The sequence below is a fragment of the Pelodiscus sinensis genome, chromosome 2 (assembly GCF_052426305.1).
Source record: "Pelodiscus sinensis isolate ZL-2025 chromosome 2, ASM5242630v1, whole genome shotgun sequence".
In the NCBI taxonomy this organism is placed as follows: domain Eukaryota; kingdom Metazoa; phylum Chordata; order Testudines; family Trionychidae; genus Pelodiscus; species Pelodiscus sinensis.
The window spans coordinates 241,040,637-241,055,747 of NC_143053.1; the positions used below are offsets into that span (position 1 = coordinate 241,040,637).

General features: G+C 69.6%; 1 protein-coding gene across 4 annotated transcripts in view; it reads right to left on the bottom strand.

Moving 5' to 3' along the window:
• The window catches only part of DYNC2I1 (dynein 2 intermediate chain 1), a 100,656-nt gene that overhangs the window by 84,922 nt on the left and 623 nt on the right, over positions 1 to 15,111 (bottom strand). For all 4 annotated transcript variants that reach the window (XR_012902113.2, XM_075922734.2, XM_075922733.2 and 1 more), the window contains exon 2: positions 59 to 112. Coding sequence is in view for 3 of the 4 variants with exons in the window: in XM_075922734.2 (XP_075778849.2) it covers positions 59 to 112 (54 nt within the window). In the remaining variant the exon portion in view is untranslated. The remainder of the gene's footprint in view (positions 1 to 58; positions 113 to 15,111) is intronic.

Below are 15,111 nucleotides of genomic sequence, written 5' to 3' on the forward strand. Positions count from 1 at the left end.
AAGGAGGTAGTCCAGAAAATGGCTAAATTGATCCTAATAAATTAACAAAAGACTTTACCCTGAGATGTTTCTTAAGTTCATCTGATTTCCAAGTATCTTCTTTGGTTCTTCTCTAGAAAAGGAATGACAAACACATGCTAAAGATGGAATGCTTTGAGTTCAGGTGCAGAATAGCCACTTTGCATATTTTAAATTGACATTTTTTTTTCTGAGGAATGAAGCAATTTAAAAATACCTATATACTATTACACTTTAATTATACCACCATTAAATAGTTTAAGTGTGTCTAGGTATTTTAAAATAGCTCAAGTTCGCTATTTGCCCCACTACAAGGGAAAGTTGATTTTGCACATAGCAGTGAGTCCTTTTTGTTTTATTTCTGAGCATTAGAGTACAACCAAATTAAAGTCAAATTACTACATACAGGTTAAACCTCTAAAATCTAGGACTCTCTGGTGTGGCAACATCTGTGATTCTGCCAGACCATGGATATTGCTGTATCAGAGAGCCCTGGCAGGCCAGGTTCAGGGGCTGGGCTGGAGGCAAGAAGCGTAGCCTGGAGGCAGCATGGCCACCGCAGCGAGGACCTCCACAGTGGGGAGCGCAGCCCCATCAGGGCCAGAGGCAGGAAGGCTGATGCCCAGGAATGTAGCCCTAGCTGGCGGTGCCCGGAAGTACAGCCCCAGCCAAGCCAAGTCATCAGGGAGCGCAGCCCCACTTGGGCTGGAGGCAGAGGGGCTGACACCTAGGAGCGCAGCCCCAGCTGAAACCGACACAGCGTGGAGTGCAGCCCCAGCTGAGCTGGAGGCAGCAGGGCCAGTGGCTAGGAGAGCAGCCCAGAATGGTGCCCCTAGTGCAGTGGCGAACAAAGCCCCGGCCCTGGGTGGAAGAACAGGCCTGTTAGGGTTGGGAGTAACAGGACCAACAGTGGGGAGTAGGGCTGACAGCCAGGAAGGGAGCCTTGACCTCCCCTGGTATGGCAAACTCTGGGCCAGACCAGGGAGGTCCCACCTGTACTATAAATGAACTATGTGCCATAAAATGCTAACAATATTATTTTACCTACTAACACTTGATTTTATTCTACTATATATTTTAGAGAGTTTGCCAGTCTGTCTGTTCAAGAACTCCTCCTAAACGGTAAGAGCTAGGTTAATCAAATTCAGTATACAGCTTCCTCGTATAACTAAAAGCAACATAAGGGTTCGGTTGTGCCCAGAAAGAGTACCACAGTGAGAACCTAAAATTGAAATTAGGGTTTCTAACAGAATAGAGGTGATATTGATTAGTTTATTTTTACTGTATATTCGGGAGAAATAAATAAAATAGCATAAAGAGTGAAAGTATATTAAATTTTTAAAAGTATTTCACTTTAAATAATCAAAATCATTTTAGGGTAAAAAATTCTAAAAAAAAAATGTTAACCTCCTTTTAGACATTTTACTTAATTTATCCTGATACTTTATAATTTTTATATTTGGCTTGGGCATAGTTATTAATATTAATATTAATTGCTTTGCCATTATTATCTAATGGAAAACAATAATTGTTATCTATCTATCTATCTCTGTCTGTGAGTCCATTTGTTCAAGAAATCCTTGTAAACAGTAATCACTAGGACCACCAAGTTTGGTATGCAGCTTCCTCATCTCCTAACTTAAAGCAGTCGGGCTTTGGTTGTCCCAGGAGAACCAGCTGCCCCAGAAAAAAGACAGTTTGCCACAATATACAAAAGGAGGGTCTGCAGTTCGGAATAACGTGATATGAGAGTGGTCACTGGGGCAGCGAGCCGACAAGAGAGTGTCCACTTGGGGTAGTCATACTACCAATCCTAGAGCTCTGCCATCTTGCCTACCAGCATGTGAGTAATCCTAAACCCTTTCCTCTCTCCTGGCCCTTAGCCGCAGTGGCGGAGAGGCGAGGAAGAAAAACAGCCCCTGAATGCCGGAGGGGACAAGGGGAAAGAAAATGCCCCATAGCTGGTAGAATGTAACATCCCAATTAATCAATTAATCAGTTATCTGACTCAGTGGGATCCCAGGTGGGGGCTGCTCCAACCCAGATGGAGCAGTCCCCAGCCTGCAAGACTCTTGCTCTCAGTGCCGCGTGGAGCTGGCTGCCAGCTTGCGGCCCCAGTAAAAAGCCATGCAGGGATGGCTCCTGGCTCCCAGTCCCAGCTGCCAACAGCATAGGACCAGCTGTTGTTGGCTGGCCGCTCCACATGGGAGGACCACCAAAGCTGGAGCAGCACTTTGCCTGTGGCAGGCCAGGGTCAGGGGGCTGCTCTTCAGGAACTGGTTAACCCTTATCTAGTAACTGGAGGGTGGGACTTAAGGGGGGAAATGAGACACACAGTAGTAGTGTACTGGGGGGGCATCAGTAGAATGAGGCACACAGCAGAGGGGCACTGGGGGAGGTCTGTCGGGGGGGTGAGGCACACAGCAGAAGGCACTGGGGGGTGGTCTGTCGGGGGGGGTGAGGCATACAGCAGAGGGGCACTGAGGAGTGGTCTGTCAGGGGGATGAGGCCCACAGCACAGGAGCACGGGAGGGTGTCTGTAGGGGGGTGAGGTGCACAGCAGAGGGGCACTGGAGGGGTGTCTGTCGGGGGGGTGAGGCACACAGCAGAGGGGCACTGGGGTGGTTTGTCGGGGGGGTGAGGCGCACAGCAGAAAGGCACTGGGGGGGTGGTCTGTCACGGGCTTGAGGCGCACAGCAGAGGGGCACTGGGGGGTAGTCTCTCGGGGGGATGAGGCGCACAGCAGAGGGGCACTCGGGGGTGTCTGTCTGGAGGTGAGGCGCACAGCAGAGCGCACTGGGGGGTGGTCTGTCGGGGACGGGGGTGAGGCGCACAGCAGAGGGCACTGCGGGGTGTCGGGGGGGTGAGGCGCACAGCAGAGGGCACTGGGGGATGTCAAGGGGGGTGAGGCGCACAGCAGAGGGCACTGGGGGTTGTCAAGGGGGTGAGGCGCACAGCAGAGGGCACTGGGGGATGTCGGGGGGGTGAGGCGCACAACAGAGGGCACTGGGGGGTGTCAGGGGGGTGAGGCGCACAGCAGAGGGCACTGGGGGGGTGTCGGGGGGGTGAGGCGCACAGCAGAGGGCACTGGGGGGTGTCGGGGGGGTGAGGCGCACAACAGAGGGCACTGGGGCGGTGTCGGGGGGTGAGGCGCACAGTAGAGGGCACTGGGGGGTGTCAAGGGGGTGAGGCGCACAGCAGAGGGCACTGGAGGGTGTCGGGTGGGTGAGGCGCACAGCAGAGGGCACTGGGGGGGTGTCGGGGGGGTGAGGCGCACAGCAGAAGGCACTGGGGGGGGTGTCGGGGAGGTGAGGCGCACAGCAGAGGGCACTGGGGGGGATGTCGGGGGGTGAGGCGCACAGCAGAGGGCACTGGGAGGGTGTCGGGGGGGTGAGGCGCACAGCAGATGGCACTGGGGGCGGTGTTGGGGGGGGTGAGGCGCACAGCAGATGGCACTGGGAGGGTGTCGGGGGGGTGAGGCGCACAGCAGATGGCACTGCGGGCGGTGTTGGGGGGGTGAGGCGCACAGCAGATGGCACTGGGGGGAGTGTCGGGGGGTGAGGCGCACAGCAGAGGGCACTGGGGGGTGAGGCGCACAGCAGAGCGCACTGGGGGGTGTCGGGGGGGAGGCGCACAGCAGAGGGCACTGGGGGGTGTCAAGGGGGTGAGGTGCACAGCAGAGGGCACTGGAGGGTGTCGGGGGGGGTGAGGCGCACAGCAGAGGGCACTGGGGGGTGTCGGGGGGGTGAGGCGCACAGCAGAGGGCACTGGGGTGTGTCGGGGGGGTGAGGCGCACAGCAGAGGGCACTGGGGGGGGGTGTCGGGGGGGTGAGGCGCACAGCAGAGGGCACTGGGGGAGGTGTCGGGGGGGTGAGGCGCACAGCAGAGGGCACTGGGGGGTGTCGGGGGGGTGAGGCGCACAGCAGAGGGCACTGGGGGGTGTCGGGGGGGTGAGGCGCACAGCAGAGGGCACTGGGGGGTGTCGGGGGGGTGAGGCGCACAGCAGAGGGCACTGGGGGGGTGTCGGGGGGGGGTGAGGCGCAGAGCAGAGGGCACTGGGGGGTGTCGGGGGGTGAGGCGCACAGCAGAGGGCACTGGGGGTGTCGGGGGGGTGAGGCGCAAAGCAGAGGGCACTGGGGGGTGTCGGGGGGGTGAGGCGCACAGCAGAGGGCACTGGGGGGTGTCGGGGGGTGAGGCGCACAGCAGAGGGCACTGGGGGATGTCGGGGGGGTGAGGCGCACAGCAGAGGGCACTGGGGGGTGTCGGGGACGGGGGAAGGCGCACAGCAGAGGGCATTGGGGGGTGTCGGGGGGGTGAGGCGCACAGCAGAGGGCACAGGGGGGTGCCGGGGACGGGGGGAGGCGCACAGCAGAGGGCACTGGGGGGTGACGGGGGGGTGAGGCGCACAGCAGAGGGCACTGGGGCGTGTCGGGGGGGTGAGGCGCACTGCAGAGGGCACTGGGGGGTGTCGGGGGGGTGAGGCGCACAGCAGAGGGCACTGGAGGGTGTCGGGGGGGTGAGGCGCACAGCAGAGGGCACTGGGGGGTGTCGGGGGGGTGAGGCGCACAGCAGAGGGCACTGGAGGGTGTCGGGGGGGTGAGGCGCACAGCAGAGGGCACTGAGGGGATGTCGGGGGGGTGAGGCGCACAGCAGAGGGCACTGGGGGGTGTCGGGGGGGTGAGGCGCACAGCAGAGGGCACTGGGGGGGTGTCGGGGGGGTGAGGCGCACAGCAGAGGGCACTGGGGGGTGTCGGGGGGGTGAGGCGCACAGCAGAGGGCACTGGGGGGGTGTCGGGGGGGGTGAGGCGCAGAGCAGAGGGCACTGGGGGGGTGTCGGGGGGGTGAGGCGCACAGCAGAGGGCACTGGGGGGTGTCGGGGGGGTGAGGCGCACAGCAGAGGGCACTGGGGGGTGTCGGGGGGGGGGTGAGGCGCACAGCAGAGGGCACTGGGGGGTGTCGGGGGGGTGAGGCGCACAGCAGAGGGCACTGGGGGGTGTCGGGGGGGTGAGGCGCACAGCAGAGGGGCACTGGGGGGTGTCGGGGGGGTGAGGCGCACAGCAGAGGGCACTGGGGGGTGTCGGGGGGGTGAGGCGCACAGCAGAGGGCACTGGGGGGTGTCGGGGGGGGTGAGGCGCACAGCAGAGGGCACTGGGGGGTGTCGGGGGGGTGAGGCGCACAGCAGAGGGGCACTGGGGGGTGTCGGGGGGGGTGAGGCGCACAGCAGAGGGGCACTGGGGGGTGTCGGGGGGGGTGAGGCGCACAGCAGAGGGCACTGGGGGGTGTCGGGGGGGGTGAGGCGCACAGCAGAGGGCACTGGGGGGTGTGGCGCACAGCAGAGGGCACTGGGGGGTGTCGGGGGGGTGAGGCGCACAGCAGAGGGCACTGGGGGGTGTCGGGGGGCTGAGGCGCACAGCAGAAGGCACTGGGGGGTGTCGGGGGTGTGAGGCGCACAGCAGAGGGGCACTGGGGGCTGTCGGGGGGGTGAGGCGCACAGCAGAGGGCACTGGGGGGTGTCGGGGGTGTGAGGCGCACAGCAGAGGGCACTGGGGGGGTGTCGGGGGGGTGAGGCGCACAGCAGAGGGCACTGGGGGGTGTCGGGGGGGGTGAGGCGCACAGCAGAGGGGCACTGGAGGGTGTCGGGGGGGTGAGGCGCACAGCAGAGGGCACTGGGGGGTGTCGGGGGGTGAGGCGCACAGCAGAAGGCACTGGGGGGTGTCGGGGGGTGAGGCGCACAGCAGAGGGCACTGGAGGGTGTCGGGGGGGTGAGGCGCACAGCAGAGGGCGCTGGGGGGTGTCGGGGGGGGGGTGAGGCGCACAGCAGAGGGGCACTGGGGGGTGTCGGGGGGGTGAGGCGCACAGCAGAGGGCACTGGGGGGTGCCGGGGGGGTGAGGCGCACAGCAGAGGGGCACTGGGGGGGTGTCGGGGGGGGTAAGGCGCACAGCAGAGGGCACTGGGGGGTGTCGGGGGGGTGAGGCGCACAGCAGAGGGCACTGGGGGGTGTCGGGGGGGTGAGGCGCACAGCAGAGGGCACTGGGGGGTGTCGGGGGGGTGAGGCGCACAGCAGAGGGCACTGGGGGGGTGTCGGGGGGTGAGGCGCACAGCAGAGGGCACTGGGGGGTGTCGGGGGGGTGAGGCGCACAGCAGAGGGCACTGGGGGGTGTCGGGGGGGTGAGGCGCACAGCAGAGGGCACTGGGGGATGTCGGGGGGGTGAGGCGCACAGCAGAGGGCACTGGGGGGTGTCGGGGGGGTGAGGCGCACAGCAGAGGGCACTGGGGGGTGTCGGGGGGGTGAGGCGCATAGCAGAGGGCACTGGGGGGTGTCGGGGGGTGAGGCGCACAGCAGAGGGCACTGGGAGGTGTCGGGGGGGTGACGCGCACAGTAGAGGGCACTGGGGGGTGTCAAGGGGGGTGAGGCGCACAGCAGAGGGGCACTGGGGGGTGTCGGGGGGGTGAGGCGCACAGCAGAGGGCACTGGGGGGTGTCGGGGGGGTGAGGCGCACAGCAGAGGGCACTGGGGGGTGTCGGGGGGGTGAGGCGCACAGCAGAGGGCACTGGGGGGTGTCGGGGGGGTGAGGCGCACAGCAGAGGGGCACTGGGGGGTGTCGGGGGGGTGAGGCGCATAGCAGAGGGCACTGGGGGGTGTCGGGGGGGTGAGGCGCACAGCAGAGGGCACTGGGGGGTGTCGGGGGGGTGAGGCGCATAGCAAAGGGCACTGGGGGGTGTCGGGGGGGTGAGGCGCACAGCAGAGGGCACTGGGGGGTGTCGGGGGGGTGAGGCGCACAGCAGAGGGGCACTGGGGGGTGTCGGGGGGGTGAGGCGCATAGCAGAGGGCACTGGGGGGTGTCGGGGGGGTGAGGCGCACAGCAGAGGGCACTGGGGGGTGTCGGGGGGGTGAGGCGCATAGCAGAGGGCACTGGGGGGTGTCGGGGGGGTGAGGCGCACAGCAGAGGGGCACTGGGGGGTGTCGGGGGGGTGAGGCGCACAGCAGAGGGCACTGGGGGGTGTCGGGGGGGTGAGGCGCACAGCAGAGGGCACTGGGGGGTGTCGGGGGGGTGAGGCGCACAGCAGAGGGCACTGGGGGGTGTCGGGGGGGTGAGGCGCATAGCAGAGGGCACTGGGGGGTGTCGGGGGGGTGAGGCGCACAGCAGAGGGCACTGGGGGGTGTCGGGGGGGTGAGGCGCACAGCAGAGGGCACGGGGGGGTGTCGGGGGGCTGAGGCGCACAGCAGAGGGCACTGGGGGGTGTCGGGGGGCTGAGGCGCACAGCAGAGGGCACTGGGGGGTGTCGGGGGGGTGAGGCGCACAGTAGAGGGCACTGGGGGGTGTCCGGGGGGGTGAGGCGCACAGCAGAGGGCACTGGGGGGTGTCGGGGGGGTGAGGCGCACAGTAGAGGGCACTGGGGGGTGTCCGGGGGGCTGAGGCGCACAGCAGAGGGCACTGGGGGGTGTCGGGGGGGTGAGGCGCACAGTAGAGGGCACTGGGGGGTGTCGGGGGGGTGAGGCGCACAGCAGAGGGCACTGGGGGGGGTCGGGGGGGTGAGGCGCACAGTAGAGGGCACTGGGGGGTGTCCGGGGGGGTGAGGCGCACAGTAGAGGGCACTGGGGGGTGTCGGGGGGGTGAGGCGCACAGCAGAGGGCACTGGGGGGTGTCCGGGGGGGTGAGGCGCACAGCAGAGGGCACTGGGGGGGTGTCGGGGGGGTGAGGCGCACAGTAGAGGGCACTGGGGGGTGTCCGGGGGGCTGAGGCGCACAGCAGAGGGCACTGGGGGGTGTCGGGGGGGTGAGGCGCACAGCAGAGGGCACTGGGGGGGGTCGGGGGGGTGAGGCGCACAGCAGAGGGCACTGGGGGGGGTCGGGGGGGTGAGGCGCACAGTAGAGGGCACTGGGGGGTGTCCGGGGGGGTGAGGCGCACAGTAGAGGGCACTGGGGGGTGTCGGGGGGGTGAGGCGCACAGTAGAGGTCACTGGGGGGTGTCGGGGGGGTGAGGCGCACAGCAGAGGGCACTGGGGGGTGTCCGGGGGGGTGAGGCGCACAGCAGAGGGCACTGGGGGGTGTCGGGGGGGTGAGGCGCACAGTAGAGGGCACTGGGGGGTGTCCGGGGGGCTGAGGCGCACAGCAGAGGGCACTGGGGGGGTGTCGGGGGGGTGAGGCGCACAGCAGAGGGCACTGGGGGGGGTCGGGGGGGTGAGGCGCACAGCAGAGGGCACTGGGGGGGGTCGGGGGGGTGAGGCGCACAGTAGAGGGCACTGGGGGGTGTCCGGGGGGGTGAGGCGCACAGTAGAGGGCACTGGGGGGTGTCGGGGGGGTGAGGCGCACAGTAGAGGGCACTGGGGGGTGTCGGGGGGTGAGGCGCACAGCAGAGGGCACTGGGGGGTGTCGGGGGGGTGAGGCGCACAGCAGAGGGCACTGGGGGGTGTCGGGGGGGTGAGGCGCACAGTAGAGGGCACTGGGGGGTGTCGGGGGGGTGAGGCGCACAGCAGAGGGCACTGGGGGGTGTCGGGGGGGTGAGGCGCACAGTAGAGGGCACTGGGGGGTGTCGGGGGGGTGAGGCGCACAGCAGAGGGCACTGGGGGGGTGTCGGGGGGCTGAGGCGCACAGCAGAGGGCACTGGGGGAGTGTCGGGGGGGTGAGGCGCACAGCAGAGGGCACTGGGGGGTGTCGGGGGGTGAGGCGCACAGCAAAGGGCACTGGGGGGTGTCGGGGGGCTGAGGCGCACAGCAGAGGGCACTGGGGGTGTCGGGGGGGTGAGGCGCACAGCAGAGGGCACTGGGGGGTGTCGGGGGGGTGAGGCGCACAGCAGAGGGCACTGGAGGGTGTCGGGGGGGTGAGGCGCACAGCAGAGGGCACTGGGGGGTGTCGGGGGGTGAGGCGCACAGCAGAGGGCACTGGGGGGTGTCGGGGGGGTGAGGCGCACAGCAGAGGGCACTGGGGGGGTGTCGGGGGGCTGAGGCGCACAGCAGAGGGCACTGGGGGAGTGTCGGGGGGGTGAGGCGCACAGCAGAGGGCACTGGGGGGGTGTCGGGGGGGTGAGGCGCACAGCAGAGGGCACTGGGGGGTGTCGGGGGGGTGAGGCGCACAGCAGAGGGGCACTGGGGGGTGTCGGGGGGGTGAGGCGCACAGCAGAGGGCACTGGGGGGTGTCGGGGGGGTAAGGCGCACAGTAGAGGGCACTGGGGGGTGTCGGGGCGGTGAGGCGCACAGCAGAGGGGCACTGGGGGGTGTCGGGGGGGTGAGGCGCACAGCAGAGGGCACTGGGGGGTGTCGGGGGGGTGAGGCGCACAGCAGAGGGCACTGGGGGGTGTCGGGGGGTGAGGCGCACAGCAGAGGGCACTGGGGGATGTCGGGGGGGTGAGGCGCACAGCAGAGGGCACTGGGGGGTGTCGGGGACGGGGGAAGGCGCACAGCAGAGGGCATTGGGGGGTGTCGGGGGGGTGAGGCGCACAGCAGAGGGCACAGGGGGGTGCCGGGGACGGGGGGAGGCGCACAGCAGAGGGCACTGGGGGGTGACGGGGGGGTGAGGCGCACAGCAGAGGGCACTGGGGCGTGTCGGGGGGGTGAGGCGCACTGCAGAGGGCACTGGGGGGTGTCGGGGGGGTGAGGCGCACAGCAGAGGGCACTGGAGGGTGTCGGGGGGGTGAGGCGCACAGCAGAGGGCACTGGGGGGTGTCGGGGGGGTGAGGCGCACAGCAGAGGGCACTGGAGGGTGTCGGGGGGGTGAGGCGCACAGCAGAGGGCACTGAGGGGATGTCGGGGGGGTGAGGCGCACAGCAGAGGGCACTGGGGGGTGTCGGGGGGGTGAGGCGCACAGCAGAGGGCACTGGGGGGGTGTCGGGGGGGTGAGGCGCACAGCAGAGGGCACTGGGGGGTGTCGGGGGGGTGAGGCGCACAGCAGAGGGCACTGGGGGGTGTCGGGGGGGGTGAGGCGCAGAGCAGAGGGCACTGGGGGGTGTCGGGGGGTGAGGCGCACAGCAGAGGGCACTGGGGGGTGTCGGGGGGGGTGAGGCGCACAGCAGAGGGCACTGGGGGGTGTCGGGGGGTGAGGCGCACAGCAGAGGGCACTGGGGGGTGTCGGGGGGGTGAGGCGCACAGCAGAGGGCACTGGGGGGTGTCGGGGGGGTGAGGCGCACAGCAGAGGGGCACTGGGGGGTGTCGGGGGGGTGAGGCGCACAGCAGAGGGCACTGGGGGGTGTCGGGGGGGTGAGGCGCACAGCAGAGGGCACTGGGGGGTGGGGGGGGGGGTGAGGCGCACAGCAGAGGGCACTGGGGGGTGTCGGGGGGGTGAGGCGCACAGCAGAGGGGCACTGGGGGGTGTCGGGGGGGGTGAGGCGCACAGCAGAGGGGCACTGGGGGGTGTCGGGGGGTGAGGCGCACAGCAGAGGGCACTGGGGGGTGTCGGGGGGGGTGAGGCGCACAGCAGAGGGCACTGGGGGGTGTGGCGCACAGCAGAGGGCACTGGGGGGTGTCGGGGGGGGTGAGGCGCACAGCAGAGGGCACTGGGGGGTGTCGGGGGGCTGAGGCGCACAGCAGAAGGCACTGGGGGGTGTCGGGGGTGTGAGGCGCACAGCAGAGGGGCACTGGGGGCTGTCGGGGGGGTGAGGCGCACAGCAGAGGGCACTGGGGGGTGTCGGGGGTGTGAGGCGCACAGCAGAGGGCACTGGGGGGTGTCGGGGGGGGTGAGGCGCACAGCAGAGGGCACTGGGGGGTGTCGGGGGGGTGAGGCGCACAGCAGAGGGGCACTGGAGGGTGTCGGGGGGGGTGAGGCGCACAGCAGAGGGCACTGGGGGGTGTCGGGGGGTGAGGCGCACAGCAGAAGGCACTGGGGGGTGTCGGGGGGTGAGGCGCACAGCAGAGGGCACTGGAGGGTGTCGGGGGGGTGAGGCGCACAGCAGAGGGCGCTGGGGGGTGTCGGGGGGGGTGAGGCGCACAGCAGAGGGGCACTGGGGGGTGTCGGGGGGGTGAGGCGCACAGCAGAGGGCACTGGGGGGTGTCGGGGGGGTGAGGCGCACAGCAGAGGGCACTGGGGGGTGTCGGGGGGGTGAGGCGCACAGCAGAGGGCACTGGGGGGTGTCGGGGGGGGTGAGGCGCACAGCAGAGGGCACTGGGGGTGTCGGGGGGGTGAGGCGCACAGCAGAGGGCACTGGGGGGTGTCGGGGGGGTGAGGCGCACAGCAGAGGGCACTGGGGGGGTGTCGGGGGGGGTGAGGCGCACAGCAGAGGGCACTGGGGGGTGTCGGGGGGGTGAGGCGCACAGCAGAGGGCACTGGGGGGTGTCGGGGGGGTGAGGCGCACAGCAGAGGGCACTGGGGGATGTCGGGGGGGTGAGGCGCACAGCAGAGGGCACTGGGGGGTGTCGGGGGGGTGAGGCGCACAGCAGAGGGCACTGGGGGGTGTCGGGGGGGTGAGGCGCATAGCAGAGGGCACTGGGGGGTGTCGGGGGGTGAGGCGCACAGCAGAGGGCACTGGGAGGTGTCGGGGGGGTGACGCGCACAGTAGAGGGCACTGGGGGGTGTCAAGGGGGGTGAGGCGCACAGCAGAGGGGCACTGGGGGGTGTCGGGGGGGTGAGGCGCACAGCAGAGGGCACTGGGGGGTGTCGGGGGGGTGAGGCGCACAGCAGAGGGCACTGGGGGGTGTCGGGGGGGTGAGGCGCACAGCAGAGGGCACTGGGGGGTGTCGGGGGGGTGAGGCGCACAGCAGAGGGGCACTGGGGGGTGTCGGGGGGGTGAGGCGCATAGCAGAGGGCACTGGGGGGTGTCGGGGGGGTGAGGCGCACAGCAGAGGGCACTGGGGGGTGTCGGGGGGGTGAGGCGCATAGCAAAGGGCACTGGGGGGTGTCGGGGGGGTGAGGCGCACAGCAGAGGGCACTGGGGGGTGTCGGGGGGGTGAGGCGCACAGCAGAGGGGCACTGGGGGGTGTCGGGGGGGTGAGGCGCATAGCAGAGGGCACTGGGGGGTGTCGGGGGGGTGAGGCGCACAGCAGAGGGCACTGGGGGGTGTCGGGGGGGTGAGGCGCATAGCAGAGGGCACTGGGGGGTGTCGGGGGGGTGAGGCGCACAGCAGAGGGGCACTGGGGGGTGTCGGGGGGGTGAGGCGCACAGCAGAGGGCACTGGGGGGTGTCGGGGGGGTGAGGCGCACAGCAGAGGGCACTGGGGGGTGTCGGGGGGGTGAGGCGCACAGCAGAGGGCACTGGGGGGTGTCGGGGGGGTGAGGCGCATAGCAGAGGGCACTGGGGGGTGTCGGGGGGGTGAGGCGCACAGCAGAGGGCACTGGGGGGTGTCGGGGGGGTGAGGCGCACAGCAGAGGGCACGGGGGGGTGTCGGGGGGCTGAGGCGCACAGCAGAGGGCACTGGGGGGTGTCGGGGGGCTGAGGCGCACAGCAGAGGGCACTGGGGGGGTGTCGGGGGGGTGAGGCGCACAGTAGAGGGCACTGGGGGGTGTCCGGGGGGGTGAGGCGCACAGCAGAGGGCACTGGGGGGTGTCGGGGGGTGAGGCGCACAGTAGAGGGCACTGGGGGGTGTCCGGGGGGCTGAGGCGCACAGCAGAGGGCACTGGGGGGTGTCGGGGGGTGAGGCGCACAGTAGAGGGCACTGGGGGGTGTCGGGGGGGTGAGGCGCACAGCAGAGGGCACTGGGGGGGGTCGGGGGGGTGAGGCGCACAGTAGAGGGCACTGGGGGGTGTCCGGGGGGGTGAGGCGCACAGTAGAGGGCACTGGGGGGTGTCGGGGGGGTGAGGCGCACAGCAGAGGGCACTGGGGGGTGTCCGGGGGGGTGAGGCGCACAGCAGAGGGCACTGGGGGGTGTCGGGGGGTGAGGCGCACAGTAGAGGGCACTGGGGGGTGTCCGGGGGGCTGAGGCGCACAGCAGAGGGCACTGGGGGGGTGTCGGGGGGGTGAGGCGCACAGCAGAGGGCACTGGGGGGGGTCGGGGGGGTGAGGCGCACAGCAGAGGGCACTGGGGGGGGTCGGGGGGGTGAGGCGCACAGTAGAGGGCACTGGGGGGTGTCCGGGGGGGTGAGGCGCACAGTAGAGGGCACTGGGGGGTGTCGGGGGGGTGAGGCGCACAGTAGAGGGCACTGGGGGGTGTCGGGGGGGTGAGGCGCACAGCAGAGGGCACTGGGGGGTGTCCGGGGGGGTGAGGCGCACAGCAGAGGGCACTGGGGGGGTGTCGGGGGGGTGAGGCGCACAGTAGAGGGCACTGGGGGGTGTCCGGGGGGCTGAGGCGCACAGCAGAGGGCACTGGGGGGGTGTCGGGGGGGTGAGGCGCACAGCAGAGGGCACTGGGGGGGGTCGGGGGGGTGAGGCGCACAGCAGAGGGCACTGGGGGGGGTCGGGGGGGTGAGGCGCACAGTAGAGGGCACTGGGGGGTGTCCGGGGGGGTGAGGCGCACAGTAGAGGGCACTGGGGGGTGTCGGGGGGGTGAGGCGCACAGTAGAGGGCACTGGGGGGTGTCGGGGGGTGAGGCGCACAGCAGAGGGCACTGGGGGGTGTCGGGGGGGTGAGGCGCACAGCAGAGGGCACTGGGGGGTGTCGGGGGGGTGAGGCGCACAGCAGAGGGCACTGGGGGGTGTCGGGGGGGTGAGGCGCACAGCAGAGGGCACTGGGGGGTGTCGGGGGGGTGAGGCGCACAGTAGAGGGCACTGGGGGGTGTCGGGGGGGTGAGGCGCACAGCAGAGGGCACTGGGGGGTGTCGGGGGGCTGAGGCGCACAGCAGAGGGCACTGGGGGGTGTCGGGGGGGTGAGGCGCACAGCAGAGGGCACTGGGGGGTGTCGGGGGGGTGAGGCGCACAGCAAAGGGCACTGGGGGGTGTCGGGGGGCTGAGGCGCACAGCAGAGGGCACTGGGGGTGTCGGGGGGGTGAGGCGCACAGCAGAGGGCACTGGGGGGTGTCGGGGGGGTGAGGCGCACAGCAGAGGGCACTGGAGGGTGTCGGGGGGGTGAGGCGCACAGCAGAGGGCACTGGGGGGGTGTCGGGGGGGTGAGGCGCACAGCAGAGGGCACTGGGGGGTGTCGGGGGGGTGAGGCGCACAGCAGAGGGCACTGGGGGGGTGTCGGGGGGCTGAGGCGCACAGCAGAGGGCACTGGGGGAGTGTCGGGGGGGTGAGGCGCACAGCAGAGGGCACTGGGGGGGGTGTCGGGGGGGTGAGGCGCACAGCAGAGGGCACTGGGGGGTGTCGGGGGGGTGAGGCGCACAGCAGAGGGGCACTGGGGGGTGTCGGGGGGGTGAGGCGCACAGCAGAGGGCACTGGGGGGGTGTCGGGGGGGGTAAGGCGCACAGTAGAGGGCACTGGGGGGTGTCGGGGCGGTGAGGCGCACAGCAGAGGGGCACTGGGGGGTGTCGGGGGGGTGAGGCGCACAGCAGAGGGCACTGGGGGGTGTCGGGGGGGTGAGGCGCACAGTAGAGGGCACTGGGGGGTGTCCGGGGGGGTGAGGCGCATAGCAGAGGGCACGGGGGTGTCGGGGGGGTGAGGCGCACAGCAGAGGGCACTGGAGGGTGTCGGGGGGGTGAGGCGCACAGCAGAGGGCACTGGGGGGTGTCGGGGGGGTGAGGCGCACAGCAGAGGGCACTGGGGGGTGTCGGGGGGGTGAGGCGCACAGCAGAGGGCACTGGGGGGGTGTCGGGGGGGTGAGGCGCACAGCAGAGGGGCACTGGGGGGTGTCGGGGGGGTGGGGCGCACAGCAGAGGGCACTGGGGGGGTGTCGGGGGGCTGAGGCGCACAGCAGAGGGCACTGGGGGGTGTCGGGGGGGTGAGGCGCACAGCAGAGGGCACTGGGGGGTGTCGGGGGGGTGAGGCGCACAGCAGAGGGCACTGGGGGGTGTCGGGGGGGTGAGGCGCACAGCAGAGGGCACTGGGGGGGTGTCGGGGGGGTGAGGCGCACAGTAGAGGGCACTGGGGGGTGTCGGGGGGGTGAGGCGCACAGCAGAGGGCACTGGGGGGTGTCGGGGGGGTGAGGCGCACAGCAGAGGGCACTGGGGGGTGTCGGGGGGGTAAGGCGCACAGTAGAGGGCACTGGGGGGTGTCGGGGCGGTGAGGCGCACAGCAGAGGGGCACTGGGGGGTGTCGGGGGGGTGAGGCGCACAGCAGAGGGCACTGGGGGGTGT